Genomic DNA, 16,744 nt, shown 5'->3' on the forward strand with positions numbered 1-16,744 from the left:
GAGATGGAGGCAAGAGCACACCTGAGATAGGTTGCTCAGGCGAAAATTTGAAGTGAGGACTGCCCAAGTAGTTGATCTGAGCCTCAGTTGAGGAGATGGTTGTGACGTACCCTCAGGCGAGGTGTATCCACAGCTAACTTTGTTAGTGTCTATGTACATAGATACGAGGAAGATGCTTGGGCTGACGGGCCGGAGCGTTGGCGTTCACTGCCAGGCTTATTATTAGTACAGTATCCGTACTTTACAGCAACTAAAATCTACGCTTTACCAGTTGTTACAAGGAAAATCGGTCATGAATCTTCGATACATGCTTGATTTGTTTTCCGTGCAAAAATTGACCTTGCACCAAACGCGACCGGGCACTGGCTTGGCACGCATTGGCACGTCATGAAGCTGGCGTAGCCTCGGCACAGCCACACCGGCCGGTCAACGGCGAGTGTCTCTGATAAGGTTGTGCGGTGCTGTCGTTGAGTGAAGTAGATGATTTGTTTTCTTCATATTTAAAATAATTTTGGACCAAGTTTGCCTGCTCCTCTGGTAATTAATTCTGCACTGCCTTTCACTTTCCTTCTTGTTCAATCAGTTTGGAGTCCTGTCTGTTGTCGCCGTCGGCCAACCTCCTCCGGATCGGCGGGGACAGGTTCAGCCCTCTCTTTGCCGACAGCCAACAAGCCACTAACCAGCCACCTGACCGTGGCGCAGACCTTCCCTTGCTTTTCTTAGTAATGCACAGATTGTCCTCCACCCAGCCCCCGTGAATCACTCCTGGGGAATTGTTGCACTACAACTCATACAATGAATGACTTCATGCTGTTGATCGCTCGAGCACTGGTGTTCGACGGCAACGCTTCCTCCGTCTTTGGTCGTGACGGCGATGGCGTCTTGCTACAACGTTGAACAAACGTAGCCCCTGCTACGCAAACATGATCCTTGCACCTCCTCGTCGCAACGCGACAGAAACGTGTTTGTGGTTATGCCAGAGGACTTTGCACGCCAGGGGAAGAGATCGCCGTGTACAGATAGTTGTCCTTTGAGAGGTGGCTGGTTAAGGTGACACGGCTGGCTTTCGTCTAGGTATGGGATCATACACCTGCCTTGTACGCGAGCTCTAGATGCGTCACAGTCGTGCTACAGGCATGTGGCGACGTCTTGGTCTCGTCAGGAGATCGTTGACAGTCCCACGTCGGGCAAAGACTTAGACTTCGACCGCGATCAATGGCTGACGGCCAACGAGCTCGTTTACCTGATTCCATGCCTGAAGCAGGTGGTTTCTTCTAATCGAGCTGCGGACGGGAATAGCATTGAGAGATCCCGTCGTCTGTCTCGGGGAAGTCGATGACTGGGGAGAGGATGAATCCGACTACCCCCTCGCTTCTATTAGCGGTGGCATTGTCATTTCACATCGATGTTTTCCGGTCGGCAAATCCTTTCTGGTTGATGCCCCCCTTTTAAGCGCCCAGCGACCGCCGCAAACTTCTTGGCCACAAGCCACGTGGATGCTGTGCGAATCTACATCGTGCACAAGAGTCCGACGGGTAGGACAAAAGGACCGGGTCGAATGTCTGGCACAGTAAATCGCTGCGCCTCTATTCTTTGGACGATCGGGCGCCAGATATATTGCTGCGGTCTTCGGATGGTGATGGAGGCGAACTGAGGAACGGATGATCAGACGGATTCTGCGTAGGAGGGGAGCATGTTCGGTGCGGCGTCCGATACGGGCTGAAACAGGCCCCGTGGAGCAATGTCGGGTGTGGGAAGCAGGAAAACGGGATGGCGCTATCAACAAGGGTAGGTAGGGTCAGGCAGAGCCAAGAGGGCGTCGAATCATGAGGATGAAAGAAAAGAGACCAGCTGAGTGCAACGAGAATTGGTGAGCACTTTAGTCAGGTAGTCTGTGTGTATGTATGTAGGTTGGAAGCTTGGCGACCGTTGCAGGCAACGAGGCAAACGGAGACGTTTAATGGAGGAGAGGCACCGCTCTGGCAGCTGGCAGTCGCCAAGTCGCCAGCTGCCAGTAAACGCTCAGCTCTTCATGAAAAACCCCATCGTCAAGACTCTCGATAACATCACTTTCCTATCCTCAGTTCATTTTACATCATCATCATCATCATCACCACCACCACCACCGCCATCCTTCCCGTCGCAAGCCCGTCTTTTGTGATTCCTCCTCTGCCGAACCCACACACCCCAATCCCCATCCTCGACCCAGACACTAGCTCCGTCACACTGCAGCCTCAGCCGTCGCTCGTTGGCCACATTCAAATCTCTAAGCGCCGGGCCCGCTTTGTGCCAAATTTTTGCAGCCACTGAGAGCTAGTTTGTCTCGATTGTCTCTCCAGAAACCGTGCTTCTTTGGCCAATTTCCTGCCCCAGGATGCCACTAACTAGCTGGCCCTGGCCGCGGCGGGGGATGGTCTGGCCCCTCCTCCCACTACCGTTGGAGTTCGTCAACTTGATAGTACAAGTCGCTGCCAGGCCGCACGACGGCTGTCTTGTGCTTTTTTATTCTTTACAAGATATTTAGATCACACTCTGCTCACGCCGCCCATCCGCTTGCGATACGCCTCGACTTCGAATCCGCCCCGAATTCCGATTTTCTGCGGCCTTTCCCTTGCATGGCGACTGGCTTCCATCTCAAAACACCCTAGGAACCTTCGAAACGCCTACTCCCACCACCTTCAACTGGTCCTCTCACACTCAACGTCGCATGTTTGCGGCTCCTTTCGTCGCAACCTGTCATCCGGTTCCCTACGCTTTCGTTTTGCCTTAAGTCAATTTTAATTCCTGAGACGAAAACTTCGAGCTTCCACCGCCCTGTATCTTCCTGCAAGCCTGGGACTGTGCCGCTGCTGACAGTTCAAGCCGGCGCCGAAGCCTTGGTTTCAAAACTCTTGGAAGTTTTCCTATCCGGACGAATTGAAGCATTGGTCCTGCACCAGCAACACCGGATCGGGTTTCTCTTTACTCTGCGACAGCTCCGGGGGTCTTACCCCGTTTCTGAGCCCAAGTCTCCCACCTCTCCCCCGGCATTTATCACCTTAATTCAGCCCATATCGCTTCCCTTCTTGTCGTCCCATTTCTCACCTTTCTCCGACTCATCCATCCTGGACTTGGGGCCATCGGTGTCTGTTCTTTCCTTCTCCTGCTGGCTCAGATCGATTCCTTCTTTTAATTATCTAATTCGCCATTACGTTTACGTTCTTCTTCCCTGTTCCAGCCTTTGAACGATAGCTTTCATTCTCTTACGTTACGACCTACATTTACGCGCCAATCGCCGACACCCTTGGACACTTGGCAGCTTCAACCTCTCGTCGCCGGTCGACACATGAATAAACTCGTTCGCATCCTTATGCTCAACTAAACCCTGTCCTCAAAATGGCTGGACAATTAGGCTACCGCGAGCTCCTTCTTAAGCAGTTCACGGCCAGAAAGCTCACATTTCATGTTCTTTTCTGGACCTTTCATTGGGGCATCTTTGCCTATGGCTGGTAAGTTGCATGGCTTGAATCACTCAAACTTCCTGCTTACGCAAACTAGGTGGAAGCAAGCCGCAGATATACGACTCGCTGGTCTCAACACTCTCAAGTTCTCGGTCTGGATTTCCCGTGGTGCTGGTCTCGTCTTGAGTGTCGATGGAATGCTCATTCTCCTTCCGGTTTGCCGCACAATCATGCGATGGATCCGTCCCAAGATTCGATTCCTGCCACTCGACGAAAATATCTGGCTGCATCGGCAACTCGCATACGCTCTCCTGTTATTCAGCATTCTTCACACGGGTGCCCACTATGTCAACTTTTACAACGTTGAGAAGACTCAGATTCGACCCGTTTCGGCTCTTCAGATTCATTACGCTCAGCCTGGTGGCATCACTGGCCACATTATGCTGCTTTGCATGATGCTGATGTACACGACCGCCCACTCGCGCATCCGTCAGCAGTCCTTCGAAACATTTTGGTACACGCATCACCTTTTCATTCCCTTCTTCTTGGCGCTGTACACGCACACAACCGGTTGCTTCGTCCGTGACTCCGTTGACGCCTTCTCGCCTTTCGCGGGTGAGGAGTACTGGACACACTGCATCGGTTATCTCGGATGGCGGTGGGAGCTCTGGACTGGCGGGTTCTATCTTCTGGAGCGCCTTTACCGTGAGGTTCGCGCACGCCGCGAGACCAAAATCACCCGAGTCGTTCGCCACCCGTACGATGTCGTCGAAATTCAGTTTGCCAAGCCTTCCTTCCGGTACAAGGCTGGTCAGTGGCTCTTCCTCCAGATTCCTTCCATTTCCAAGTACCAGTGGCACCCTTTTACCATCACCTCGTGCCCATTCGACCCGTACGTGTCCATCCATGTCCGTCAGGTCGGTGATTTTACCCAGGCCCTGGGTGATGCTCTGGGTGCCGGTAATGCCCAGGCGAAGCTGTACGACGGCGTGGACCCCATGGGAATGTACGAAGTCGCTCTGCAAAACGGCCAGCAGATGCCCGCCCTACGCATCGACGGCCCTTACGGAGCGCCCGCCGAGGACGTCTTTGAGAACGAAATCGCAGTCCTCATTGGTACTGGTATCGGCGTCACACCGTGGGCTTCGATCCTCAAGAACATCTGGCACCTGCGCAACTCGCCCAACCCGCCCACTCGCCTGCGCCGTGTCGAGTTCATCTGGGTCTGCAAGGACACCGGCTCTTTCGAGTGGTTCCAAACGCTACTGTCCTCGCTCGAAGAGCAGTCCAACGAGGCCGCTCGCCTGCCCGGCAGCAACGGCGTCGAGTTCCTCAAGATTCACACCTACTTGACGCAGAAGCTTGACATGGACACGACGCAGAACATTGTCCTCAACAGTGTCGGCGCCAACACCGATCCTCTCACGGAGTTGAAGGCCCGCACACAGTTCGGCCGTCCGGATTTCCGCCGCCTCTTCACGACGATGCGCGACGGTATCCTCGACCGCTCATACATGAACGGCCTCGAGGGAAGCATGCGCACCACCGTCGGTGTATACTTTTGCGGTCCGTCTGCAGCTGGTACGTACTTGACACCCAGTAGAATTACACCGTGCCCTTTTTGCTAACAACCCATCTCTAGCTCGTGACATTAAGACTGCTTGCAAGAGCGCTACGGCCCGCGAAGTCCAGTTCCGCTTCTGGAAGGAACACTTTTAAGAGTTCACGCAAAATACTAGTATTTGACAGAGACCGGGAGTCTTGGGTTGCTTTTTTGCGAGGAAACGGGTGTGCTGGGTTCATGTTTTGTTCCTGTCCTTTTACTTTTACCACGTGTATGCATTTTATTGGCCTGGGGCTTGGATTTCTTTCATATAAAAAAGAACGAAATAGCAATGTCATTTTGCTGCAACTTGTCGGCATCCATGTTCTCTCACTCACGTCCGTTTGATCTTATGCGTCCATACAGAAAACCCAGCCTGCACACTTCCGAATATCTTTTGTTTGGAGCGTATTATTATCTGTCATTATTTCTTCTCGCATTATATTTCATCATGTACAGAAAAGGACAATCTTTGCCACCAACCTGTGAACCCAGTTTCCGTGAACCGTTTATTTGTATCCCCTGTCCCTCCCTTGCCGCTCCTCTCTGCCAGCGATTGTTTCCTTTCATTCTAAAAAAAGACAAAGGACCACCCAGTGACGATGCACAGAGCGAAAATGCGAGATCCTTTCCTCCACTTCCACCCCATCCATCGTCACGCGCGGGGTTGCCAAAAACAGAAAACCTGAAACAGCGGGTGCCGGAAATTGTCATCCTCACCTCGGGAGAACAAGAAAAGAACAAGCCGTGTAAGAAACATCGCCAAGAGACCTGAGAACAGCGGATGCCAAGAAATCCAAAAAAGGTACAACCTCCTGAATAAATCAAAGTATACACCTAATTAGTGTTTATCTCTCTCCAAATATAAAGATGCTTGAGAAAGGATATTGCATTGCGCCTTCAAAGTGACCAACAGGGCTACTTTGCAAAACAGTGCCCACGAGGGAACCCTCCCAAAATTGCATTCGCTCATTGCCGCTTTCGTTGATTAAAAATGGTCATAAGTATTTGATGCTGCGGGAAAACAGCAGCCACGACTGTTGCCGTTAGCCGTGAGGTTGCTTATTTTCAATATCGAGTTTCGTGACGTTCGCTTCCGTCAGGGCCTCGCCAGAACCTTGTTCCTGATAGCTGCTGCTGCGCAGATTTGCTGCCGGTCCACCTGCGGCGTCAATGAGCTTTGTCTCCTGCAGCATGCTCGAAAACTCCTTGTCCCGTTCGGGACGTGGGACTCGGGGCGGCATGTTGACCACGGACGGTGAGTCGAAGGGTGAGATTTCGCCTCTACCGGTCGTGGTGGCTGGTGTCGGTGTGACGGGTCCCCCAATAGAGTCGTCCTGTGTTTCATTTCCAGAGTCGAGGCTGGTTTTTGAAACAGTAGCACTATCGCCAATGACAATCTGGGGGATGTTGGACGTATCGCAGTACTCGATGAGCTCTGAGCAGTCTGACAATGACTGGTCGGGTATGGTGCCTTCTCGACGGCGTGATACACACCATCGAATCAGCATGCGTTCGAGGATTGTCATTGTCACCGGTTTAGCCAAATAGTCGTCCATGCCGGCCCTCTTGCACTTTTCTCGGTCGCCTTGGATGGCGGAGGCCGTCATAGCGACGATAGGAACATCGTGGATGAGACCTTTGTATGGGGAGTGATGCCGCATCAAGTGCGTACACTTGTAGCCGTCGATGATGGGCATCTGAACGTCCATGAGGATAATGTCAGGTTTGGCATTTCGACCCTCGCTTGCCCCCAGCACATACTCCAGAGCCTCCCTTCCGTTCCATGCTGCAGTCACTTGGAAGCCAAGTTTTCGGATTGTGCGGGTTGCAATCTTCTGATTCACTGCATTATCTTCGACAACAAGAATATGAAAGGCAGCTCGCTCTGATCTTGGCAGACCTTGCTCGACACTCTGAGAGGATCGCACCGAGTAGCGGCGACGAAGTCCAGAAAGCCCAGCAGAGCCATCCGAGCCCGAGGGCGTAGCAGTCATGGCGTTCTCATACTCTGAACTGTTGCATGATAGACTCAAATCCGACTGCAGGCGATCAGGGATGGCACCGGCATCAACATTCTGGGCGTTGCGTTGTTGAGGCTTATGGAAAGGGATCCAAAACGTCGCCGTCGTGCCACTTCCCACCGTGGACTCGAGTGTGATTTGCCCGTGCATCAAGTCAAGCAGGTTCTTGCAGATGGTGAGGCCAAGGCCGGTTCCACCAAACCTGCGGGCGGTTGAGGCATCTCCCTGACTAAAAGGTTGAAAGAGTTTGCGACGAACATCTTCCTGGATGCCAATTCCAGTGTCCTCGACAATGAACTTAACGATGATCGAGTCTGCCGTCTCCTTCTCTTTTAGCACTGAGAATCGGACATATCCCTGGCTTGTAAACTTGATACTGTTTGTGAGCAAGTTGGTAATGATCTGGCGAACACGGCCAGGATCTCCGATGACTGCCAGGTCGTTTTCAATGTCGTCGCTAATTTTGGACTGAAAATCCAGGTTTTTGCGCTCCACGGCGAACTTGAGCATGCGCACAACTTCTTTGAGGATGATGGACAGCGAAAACTGTACCTCCTCAATATCAAGCCGACCGGATTCCACCTTGGAAAAGTCGAGAATGTCGTTGATTACGGTGAGAAGAGACGTTGCAGAGCTCTGGATATTGTCAACGTAATCGCGTTGCTCCTCGTCCAAGCTCATGTCGCCAAGAAGCTCGGCCATACCGAGGACGCCCGTGATGGGGGTTCTGATTTCGTGGGACATGTTTGCTAGGAACTGGCTCTTGAGTCGATTCGCCTCGTTGGCCGCGGCTTCGTTGGCAATGGCTCGGTGCTTGTCGCGGGACTGTACACGGAGGGCTTCCTCGCTATCCTTTAGCTGGGTAACATCCATGACAACTCCAATGACTCCTTCGATATTGGGTCGCTTTCCATTCTGCGTTCTCTTGCCGTACATTGGAATAAACCGTGTCCGGAACCAGCGATCGTCAAGCCCATGTTCCTTGATGTCCTCGAGGCGTTTTCCTTCAAGGATTTCTTCGATAGAATTCAACCAGTCTGGTCGTTCTCCTTCCGGCATTTGCTCAGTCAACCTGTTGAAGACTGTGTACATGTCCTCGCCGATGAACCAGCGGCCCTTTCCAGTATCCTCATATGTAGTGTCCCAAATCAAAGCTCCCTCGAGCATGGTGACACGGCGACTCGGGTCAACGGTAAAAAGGGTGACATGGGAGTGCGCAATGACACTTAGCAGCTGCTGTCGTGTTTGCTTGGCTGCCAACTTCGTCTCGATACTTTCGTGGACATCAGTGCAGGTGCCAAACCATTTTTCGATTTTGCCCGTTTCAGGGTTTCGCATGGCGAGGGCACGCCCCAGAAACCATCGCCACTTGCCCTCTTTGTTGCGACAGCGATATTCCATGAAGTAAGGGTCTCCCGTCTCCAGAGATGCACGCCATCGTGAGAGTGCCTCAAGTTTATCGTCAGGGTGGAAGCAATCTCTCCAGGCCAGCCCGAGGCACTGCTCAGGCGCGAGGCCGGTATAGGTATACCACCGCGTGTTGAAAAAGTCGTGCAATCCCGTCGCCGAGGCAGTCCATACCAGCTGGGGCATGGTGTCGCAGATAATTTTGAAGCGCTCTTCATCGCGCTCTTTTATGAGCGAGATTTCTTCGGTGATTACGGTAACATCCCGGAAAGTCACAACGCCAGCAAGAAATTCACCCGTTATTTCGTCAGTAATGGCTTCACCGAGAAGATCGTAGACTAAACGTTTGCCTTGTGAGTCAAAGACACCAACTCGGGTGCTGGAAAACGGCGTGGCTGTCTTGAGCAGGATAGAAAGAGGATGCTCGTCGACCTCGAGTCTTCTTCCAAAGTCTTCGGTCCAAACTTCCCAATTCTTTAGCAGGTCAAAGCCGTCGGATGAAGAGTCTAGATCAGCATCGTGCGGGAGCAGTAAACGAGCGGCTTTGTTGGGGAATGTTACACTGCCATCTTTCCACATGGCAAGTATAGGCATCTGGGTGTTATCCAGAAGAGCATCCTTCATGCGAATGATTTTTTGCAGGACAGAGGGTGTGCTAGAATGTGAGTGGGCAGCAATGGAGGGAGGGCCCATGGGCGGGAAGGGGCTGGAAGACATTGTGAGGACGCTGGGCGTGTTGAGTGCCGGAGAGCTTGAGTCTCGACTGGAAGCGACGGAGGAGGGATTGGAGTTGCTAATGGATCTTCGTTCGGCAGCTTCGAGAGCGATGGATTTGGCGACGCTCTTTTTGTTGTTGGCGGGGGTCGGGGGCGTCGATTGAGTGCTAGTGAACGTAAGGGTGAAGTAGACCTGTTTGTCCTCCACTTCCCAGACGGTAACAATCATTTTGGCAAATGCGTGAAATTCAGACTCTTTGGACTTGTAGCGACTGTCAAAAGTGGTCTTATTGAGTCCCTTTCTAGACACGACAACTTCAATGGTGGCGTCCTGAGTGGCCTTGGGAGGCGTGCCACGAAGTTGCAAGCTAGGGCTGGCAGGGCCGTTGATGGTGGGCGTGGCGTCACCGGCGTCAGCGACAGCAGCGGTTGTAGATGACGGGCACTGGCCAGACGCGGGGGGCCGGGCGCCGATTTCATTGACCAAGGCGTCGAAGAAGGTCTCCCAAGTGACCCATACAGGTTTGCCGTCCTGCAGCATATCGATGCCGACCTGAGAGAGTGTCTGTCCGCGAAGACGGTCGGTGGTGAGGGAAAGGTCGTCGTCATCTGAGTCGTCAGCTATGATACCCATCATTCTGCCCATGGCCTCGTTGGCGAGGACAACAGTCTTGAGGCTGTTGAGAACAATGACAGGGACAGGTAGGTACTGCATGGCAGAAAATGCCAGCTGGGCAGGCGATATGGTGGGCATTGCGAGTCGGAAGGGGCTCTGGGACTGGGAGCGAGCATCTCGGATGGGCATGCCGAGGGGGTCACGAAAGAAACGGCCACCTCCGAGAGAACGAGGACTACCGGTATATCCGTTGCCCGAGGTTTGGGTGTGACCACCGGCGGTGTTTAACTGGAGTTTGGAGTCGGCAGCGATATTGCCGGAGTCCGGTTCGGGGTCGAGGTCTACAGCAGCTGCAGCATCGGTGCCGGCGGCAAGCGCGGCATCGTGAGCAGCGGCCGCCAACGGGGTCGCTGTGAGATTGCCGCTGTGATAGGGAGGCTCGGAGTTGTTATTCATATCGGACGGCTCAGGCTGCGAGGATTCGCCCATCACCCGGGGCGTACGGGGAGGCGGGATGCGATGTTGTCGGTGGGCTGGGGTCGGGCGAGAGACGCGGCAGCAGGATCTGGACGGCCAAATGCGGAGGGGCCCTGTGCTGCACCAGCGAAGGATTCGAACTAGCAAGTTGGAGGCAGTCGGAACATGTCTGTTGGTTTGACTCGGTCGAAGGGGAACTTGTGGGTTGCGCAAGGTCGCGACAGGTACAGATCTGGGCGGGATCGGGGATCGTTGGCGGCGCGCCTTGCGGATGGGGCCAGAGCCGGTAGTTGGCGAAAGCCGTCGATTGATTGCAGTCGCTACCGGGTGATATGAGGGATAACCGGAAGAATAAAGAAGCGATTAGGCGAAGGAGAAAGTAAGTGGGCTGAGTCGGGGAGATGTGAAGCAGCAGAGACGGCGTTGGGCCCGAGATGCCGTCTGTGCAAACGGGAAGGAAGTAAAGGATAGGGTGACGGCGTCGGGGCGGATCAGAGCGAGAATGGGCGACGAAGCAGAGGCTCAGAGTGGAGAATCGGGAAATCCTTCAAGCGCAAGTTGGCAGATATGGAAGAGAAAATGGTGAATGTTGGGAGAAGAGTGTCTGGGAGTTTGCGGTCTCCGTCTACTGGGGAGAGTCTTGGACGTTGCTAGTTTGGTAGCGAGAAGGCGGCTAGCTGGAGCGGTCGGTTTTGACTGGTGCAAGAAGTTGGAAGTTTGGGAACCGACCATGTACCTGCACACCATCCCACCATTTATTACCACATACATACATACATACATAGGCAGGCAAGCAGGTAGTGAGGCGAGACGGGCATTAGGTGCCATAGGTACCTAGACTAATGACAGATACCTCTATACCTATGATGAAGGCCAACCTATTGGCAGCGTGTAGCCTACATACATACCTTGCAAGGTCACTTGATATACAGATACTAACAAACGACGGTAGATGATGGCAGCAGGGGAGTTTTTTGCCCTGTCAACTTGCAAGAACAGGGAACACCATAAAATAAGGTAGAAAAGTTGGCAGTGGACTCGGCCTTGGATAACCATTAACTACGTAGTTAGTTAGCACCTTTACCTGTTTTAGCTCAGAGACTGGAGACAGAGACTGGATGGTGGCGGGGCTTGGACTGGGTCAGTGATCACTGATGAGCGAACGGATAAGCGAGTGGCTTCTTGTATAATTCTTTGTTTATTCGTATAATGATATGGCATTTTGTTTGCCTGCACAGTACTGAATAACATAATAGACTTGGAATTGACAGTTGCTGTATGAATCGTAGAAGCAAACCTACGTAGATACATAGGTAGGCAGCTTAGTTGATGAGTCTAACAAGTTACATGCGCTGGCATGCAAAACACAACATGTGAAGAAGTCACTCACTACCTTGGAAAAAGCCCGAGAAGCCTGACAGCCAGCCTGCGTGAGCTAGTTAGTGCAAATACTCCCACCCGCATTATCTCCTGCATTCCCTGCCCGGCCTCGTTCTCAGGTAGCCCCTCCCGCCCCTCCAAGCCCCAGTGGCCCCTGCTCTGCCCCATGATCGACAGACTGGGTTGCAAAGCTGAGGAGCCGAGCCGCAACAGCTACAGATTCTTGCCTTTTTTTTTTTCCCTTCACTCAAAAGTGAGAGAAATTGTGCTGTTTCTCTCCTCGAACGGAGCTCAAGTGTAGCCGCATCTGAAAGGTAGGAACTAACTCAGGTCCTACCCAAGGCCAAGTGGCAGACACCGGGCGGGCACTTTGTAAGCCACCACCACCTTTCGATTCGCTAGCCGAGTGCCGCCCGCAACAAGTCCCGTCAGTGCCATAATGGACCCTTGTAAGCCAGTTCGATAGGTCAGTACATGCAGACAAGCTGAATGTGTATGAGCATCCATGTACTTCGCTACCAACTTAATCTGCGACAGCCACAATGCCTGCCTGCCGTTGTCCACTCTACCGCCACAGAATACCCAGTCCGAGATTCTCGTCCTCTTCAACTTGCATACTGCATGAAATCTCTGTTGTCGCCAACGTTCTAGGCGCCGCCATCATGTGAGACACGACCTCTTCTGCTTGGTAATTCCTGCCGTACAAATAATCCGCTGCGCGCACCATACCCAAGGAGGTAGCCCAGTGGCTGGCTGGATGGCTTTCCTTCCGACCGCCCCTTCCAAGCTTTTTTTTCCGCCGTGTTCCTTGTTTTTACGCCGTTCTGGAACTGGGTCCGACTTGGCCCAGAACGTCCAGAACGTCGACTGGACTCGACCCATCACTACCACTCTCTCACACCGGCATCCGTCAAACAAAGAAACGAAAAAGGCCAGGGATCCAAGCGATGGTCAGCACCACCCTGATTCGTCCACAGCTACTAACTTACTACCCCAAGAAGCCAATAGCCTCATGATTCAGCTTCCACTTTCCTCTATCACCGCCGAGGATGCATCGACGCCCATAGCCAAACACGCATGAGCCTTCCCAATAGGTTTCTCAATATTCGTAACCGCAACACCGGAAAGTCTTGTTCGCTTCCATTCCGCTCATTTAGTACTCGTATTCCGCCCGTCCGTTCACCGCAGGAAGCATACGCGTATTCGACCTGATACACAGATATCTCGTCCCTCATTTACCAGGAACCCACCCTGCTCCCAAACTGCCGCCTCGCATATCGACATCCTGGGGGCCCCAAAAGCCTCGACTTTCAGCGTAGCATTCAAGACGGGACCCAACCCACCGCATCGCCAGATTTCCCGTTCAAACCTAATTCCCGTTCTTCTTAATCTCCCGCCAACCCGGCCACCGTGCTCGCGTGCGATTCACCCGAAGAAAACCCTCCACAAGTACGAATTAGGGCTTCCGTGATCACCGCCTGCCAGTCACCCGCAGCCATCCTCCATGCATGTCTCTGTCAGGAGGGATGCTCGCTCACATGAGTCACGTCTTGTTCTCCTCAGCCGAGACTCAGGCTGTGACGGTCAATCTACCGAAAGTTGCTGCAGTCTATTGAGAAGTCTAGACTTGCGCGCTCCACAGAATCGTCGATCTTGTGTTCAATACGAAATGTCAACCCTTGCAATATCAGTCTCATCAACGACACAACCCGCTGTATTTTATGCACTGCCATCAACTATCCTTGTCCCTTCAAGCCACCGAATGACCTCCCTCGTCCACCCTAGACAGATACAAAATTCGTCAAGAGTCGTCTTCTTCTTCTATCCCGCCACTATGTGAGGTCTATCACCTCGCCCAGCCTACGCTCGCTACGGCACGCATCGCAGCAGAGGTACCCGCCCGGATTATGCAATGTACACACCGGGCACACCCATCCGGCGTCGTCGTCTGCACCGCCACGCGCGTCCCCGTGCCGACGCCGCCGCCCGCGACTTGTGCCCTGCTGCTCCACCGTAGCTAGCAGACGATTCCGTGCCGCCACCGGCGGGCTCCGGTTCGCCGGCCCAGGCCGCAAGTCCCTTGCGTCGCCCATGAGCTCCGCAAGCGCTTGCGCAATCGCCGCGTCGTTGGCCTTGTCCTCCTCCGCCTGCGTCCGGAAGCCGTTGCGACGCGCGGTCGCCCCCGCGTCCCTGATCTGTGCTTCGTCGAGGGTGCTCGCGCCGCAGCCCTCCAGTGCCCTCTTGCGACGCTCCGCTGCCTCGGCTGCCGCCGCGCGTCGCATCTCCGGCGTCAGCGCCGCGGGTCTGCCAGCGGCGCCTCCTCCTCCTCCTCCGAGTCGACGACCGGCCACGGCCACCACGCCGTTAGACATGACCCGGCCGCGTTCATACACAGACACCCCCGCCGGTGCGCCACCACCCAGTCGACGGCCCCGAGAGAGGAACGAGGCGCCGCTGTACCCGGACAGAGTCAGCCGCAGGTGCTCGTCGCGCAGCGCCTCCCACAGCGCGTGGAAGTCAGCGTTGTGCGGGCCGTGCACGTTGTGGCACAGCTCGTGCAGCATCGTATCGATGACCATGTCGAGCCCAAGGAAGAGCGTCTGGTCGTTGGCGTAGCGCAGCCGCAGGCAGATTTGCTGTCCTCGGTTAACGTTGAGACCTGCCCAGAGGCGTTAGATGAATTAAAGATGGAGAGAATCAAGTACGTGATTATTGTGAAGAACGTACCCAACAGGTTGGCATTGTTAGGGTAAAACTCGGCGAGCTCGCCCACCCGCCATTGGTGGTTGCGCATAATCGGCTTCACGGCTGAGGCGACGCGCCGTAGCATCTGGAGAGCATCATCGGCACGTGGCAGCCGGGCCAGGTGCACGTACGACCACACCTGCTGGTCTTGGTTCACCATGATCTCGGCTTGCGAACAGAGGCCGCAAGGCTGGGCCTCAATACATTGTAGATGTCTTTGCGGTAGTTTTTGTATCCTGTATTTGTTTGCGCAGGCTTTCAGGCCATGTCGGAGTTGCGCGGCTCCGTAGATAGCGTGTGGGTCACCAGCGACTCACAGCGACATGTAAGCTGGTCTGCTGCCTGGAAAGCTGCCATTTGTCATTTGACCAACCAACAGGTTCAAGGCAGTAAAACTTGATGTAGATGGAATCTTCTAGACTTCTGACACGGTACAGGACAACTTGGTACAGAAATGTGGTGAGACGGAAGTAAGACGGAGCTTCGGCGACTACTACCGCAAGAGACAGCTGCGCCCAAGGCTACCATCTCCGAGAAAGGAACTCGGGTACAAATAATGGTGTGCATGATAATTTTAAGAATGCGAATGATTTCATTTCGTCATGTGTTTGTGAGTTCGTATAGGTATTAGGCAGTTAACAGCCGCCAGTTGAGTCTGAAAGTGACGTTGCCTCGCGACAGCGTAGCCGCGAGCATCGAGGGTGATGCAGATTGCCACCTCTCCATCGTCTCCCCCAAAATCATTCCTTGATCGCCAGCGCCCGCAGCCGCACGTACGAAATCATCTCCCCCCCACGCCCATCATCACAAACCACCCGCAGCGCCTCCGCCGCCTCCCTCACCGCCGCCTCGCGCTCCTCCCCCTCCGGCACGCTCTCCAGCATGCCCTTCCCAAACAGCCGCAGCCAGCCCTCCACGCCGCCGTCGCCCGCCCTCGTCGGCCGCCACTCCCTCTCCACCCTCTCCACCCTGAACCCGGCCTCCGCCAGCGCCGCCTCCGCCCACGCCTCGTCCGGGAAGAACCAAGGGTAGACCACCGGGGTCGCGGCGCGCCGGCGGCAGGCGAGGAGCAGCGCGCCGGCCATCTCCTTGACGTTGCCGAGGCCGCCCATCTCAAAGGCGAGGCGGCCGCCGGGCGCGAGGGCGGCGTGCAGGGCGCGCAGGAGGGGAGCGCGGTCGGGGGGGTCGCGCAGGACCCAGTGCAGCGCGGCGTTGGAGAAGATTTTGGTGAAGGAGCCGGCCTGCAGCGCCGGGGTGCGGTGCAGCTCGGTCGCGTCGAGGACTGCGCGCGCAGGGCTGGTTAGCAGAGCTGCCCCTTGGTCTCTTGTTGATCCTAAAGACGGTTTCGACGGGGTCCATACCTTCAAAGGTCGCGTTGGGATACTCCTTGCACAACTCCTTGGCCGCGGAAATCATGGCCGCGGAGCTGTCGATGCCGTGGATGGAGCCCTTACCCTGCGACAACACTTTGGCGAATTCCAGGTTCAACACGCCGTCTGATCATTGTTTTGAAAACAAGGGCCGTCAGTTTCATTGTCTGCAAGTGCATTCCCCTCCTCCCGATGAGAGCCGAGACGTACCGCCGCAGCCAATGTCCAGGACAACGTCGTCCTTCTGCAGATCAAGCCACTCAGTCACCTTGCCCGCCAGCTTGGGCACAAACGCCGCCGAGTGCTGGTATTCCTGGCATGGGTCGACGCAAGTTAGAGCGAGTTGTGATATGCGGGGTTCCAGATCTCCGACCGCTTACACCAGAGTGCCAGTGATCTTTGCGTTCTTCGGCCATTGTCTATCGACGAAAACTTATCAGATAATAAGAAATTTATATGAATTATATAATCATGCAATATTATTATTAACGAAAAGGAAGGATGAACTTATGTTTGCAGCATCTCTGATGGAGAAGACGCGCATTTATAGCTTGCCAAAGAACGCGCCGTTGAGGAACTGCGCCGCCGAAATCGGAGCCCGGTTGCGTAAAGCTTCAAGGTTCGCAGACAAAACACGATACTACGTGTATGTCGGTTTACGTCACAGGGTCCAGAATTAGACAAATCAGAGATGTCAATTTTCATTCCAACACAAGTGTGACCGTAATTGCGGCTGCACTGGCCAAGCCCAACTTCTGCTCCACGTCTTAGTCCAGTTCCAGCAGCTTGAACTTCTATTCTCTTCATAAATGTGAGAACCCTTTTCCTCCTCAAGTCTACGGCCAATTACTTGGATGCCAACCGGGAGTCCGTGCATGTCGTCGGCGTTGTAGTGTTTGTATGCGCCGCGAGCTACGCCATTGAGACTGCGCACGTTGAAGCCCTTTGGCAGCTGGTCCTTTCTCC

At 54.2% G+C, this 16,744-nt stretch overlaps 4 protein-coding genes across 4 annotated transcripts; 1 reads left to right on the forward strand and 3 right to left on the reverse strand.

Moving 5' to 3' along the window:
• Window positions 1-3,375: 3,375 nt before the first annotated feature.
• Window positions 3,376-5,159, forward strand: ISF_00752 (Ferric reductase, NAD binding protein; the record flags this gene model as incomplete). The annotated part of the gene is made up of 3 exons (XM_018844359.1): window positions 3,376-3,488; window positions 3,538-5,021; window positions 5,083-5,159. The coding sequence occupies 3 exons, from the start codon at window positions 3,376-3,378 to the stop codon at window positions 5,157-5,159; spliced, it is 1,674 nt and encodes a 557-aa protein (XP_018708809.1).
• Window positions 5,160-6,089: 930 nt separating this feature from the next.
• Window positions 6,090-10,262, reverse strand: ISF_00753 (autoinducer 2 sensor kinase/phosphatase luxQ; the record flags this gene model as incomplete). The annotated part of the gene is made up of 1 exon (XM_018844360.1): window positions 6,090-10,262. The coding sequence occupies one exon, from the start codon at window positions 10,260-10,262 to the stop codon at window positions 6,090-6,092; it is 4,173 nt and encodes a 1,390-aa protein (XP_018708810.1).
• Window positions 10,263-13,495: 3,233 nt separating this feature from the next.
• Window positions 13,496-14,568, reverse strand: ISF_00754 (wlm; the record flags this gene model as incomplete). Its single annotated transcript, XM_018844361.1, has 2 exons — window positions 13,496-14,322; window positions 14,391-14,568. The coding sequence occupies 2 exons, from the start codon at window positions 14,566-14,568 to the stop codon at window positions 13,496-13,498; spliced, it is 1,005 nt and encodes a 334-aa protein (XP_018708811.1).
• A 580-nt stretch (window positions 14,569-15,148) lies between these two features.
• Window positions 15,149-16,194, reverse strand: ISF_00755 (methyltransferase; the record flags this gene model as incomplete). The annotated part of the gene is made up of 4 exons (XM_018844362.1): window positions 15,149-15,690; window positions 15,770-15,904; window positions 15,989-16,091; window positions 16,159-16,194. The coding sequence occupies 4 exons, from the start codon at window positions 16,192-16,194 to the stop codon at window positions 15,149-15,151; spliced, it is 816 nt and encodes a 271-aa protein (XP_018708812.1).
• Between the last annotated feature and the right edge of the window lie 550 nt (window positions 16,195-16,744).

Source organism: Cordyceps fumosorosea, assembly GCF_001636725.1.
Source record: "Cordyceps fumosorosea ARSEF 2679 chromosome Unknown scaffold_1, whole genome shotgun sequence".
NCBI lineage: Eukaryota > Fungi > Ascomycota > Sordariomycetes > Hypocreales > Cordycipitaceae > Cordyceps > Cordyceps fumosorosea.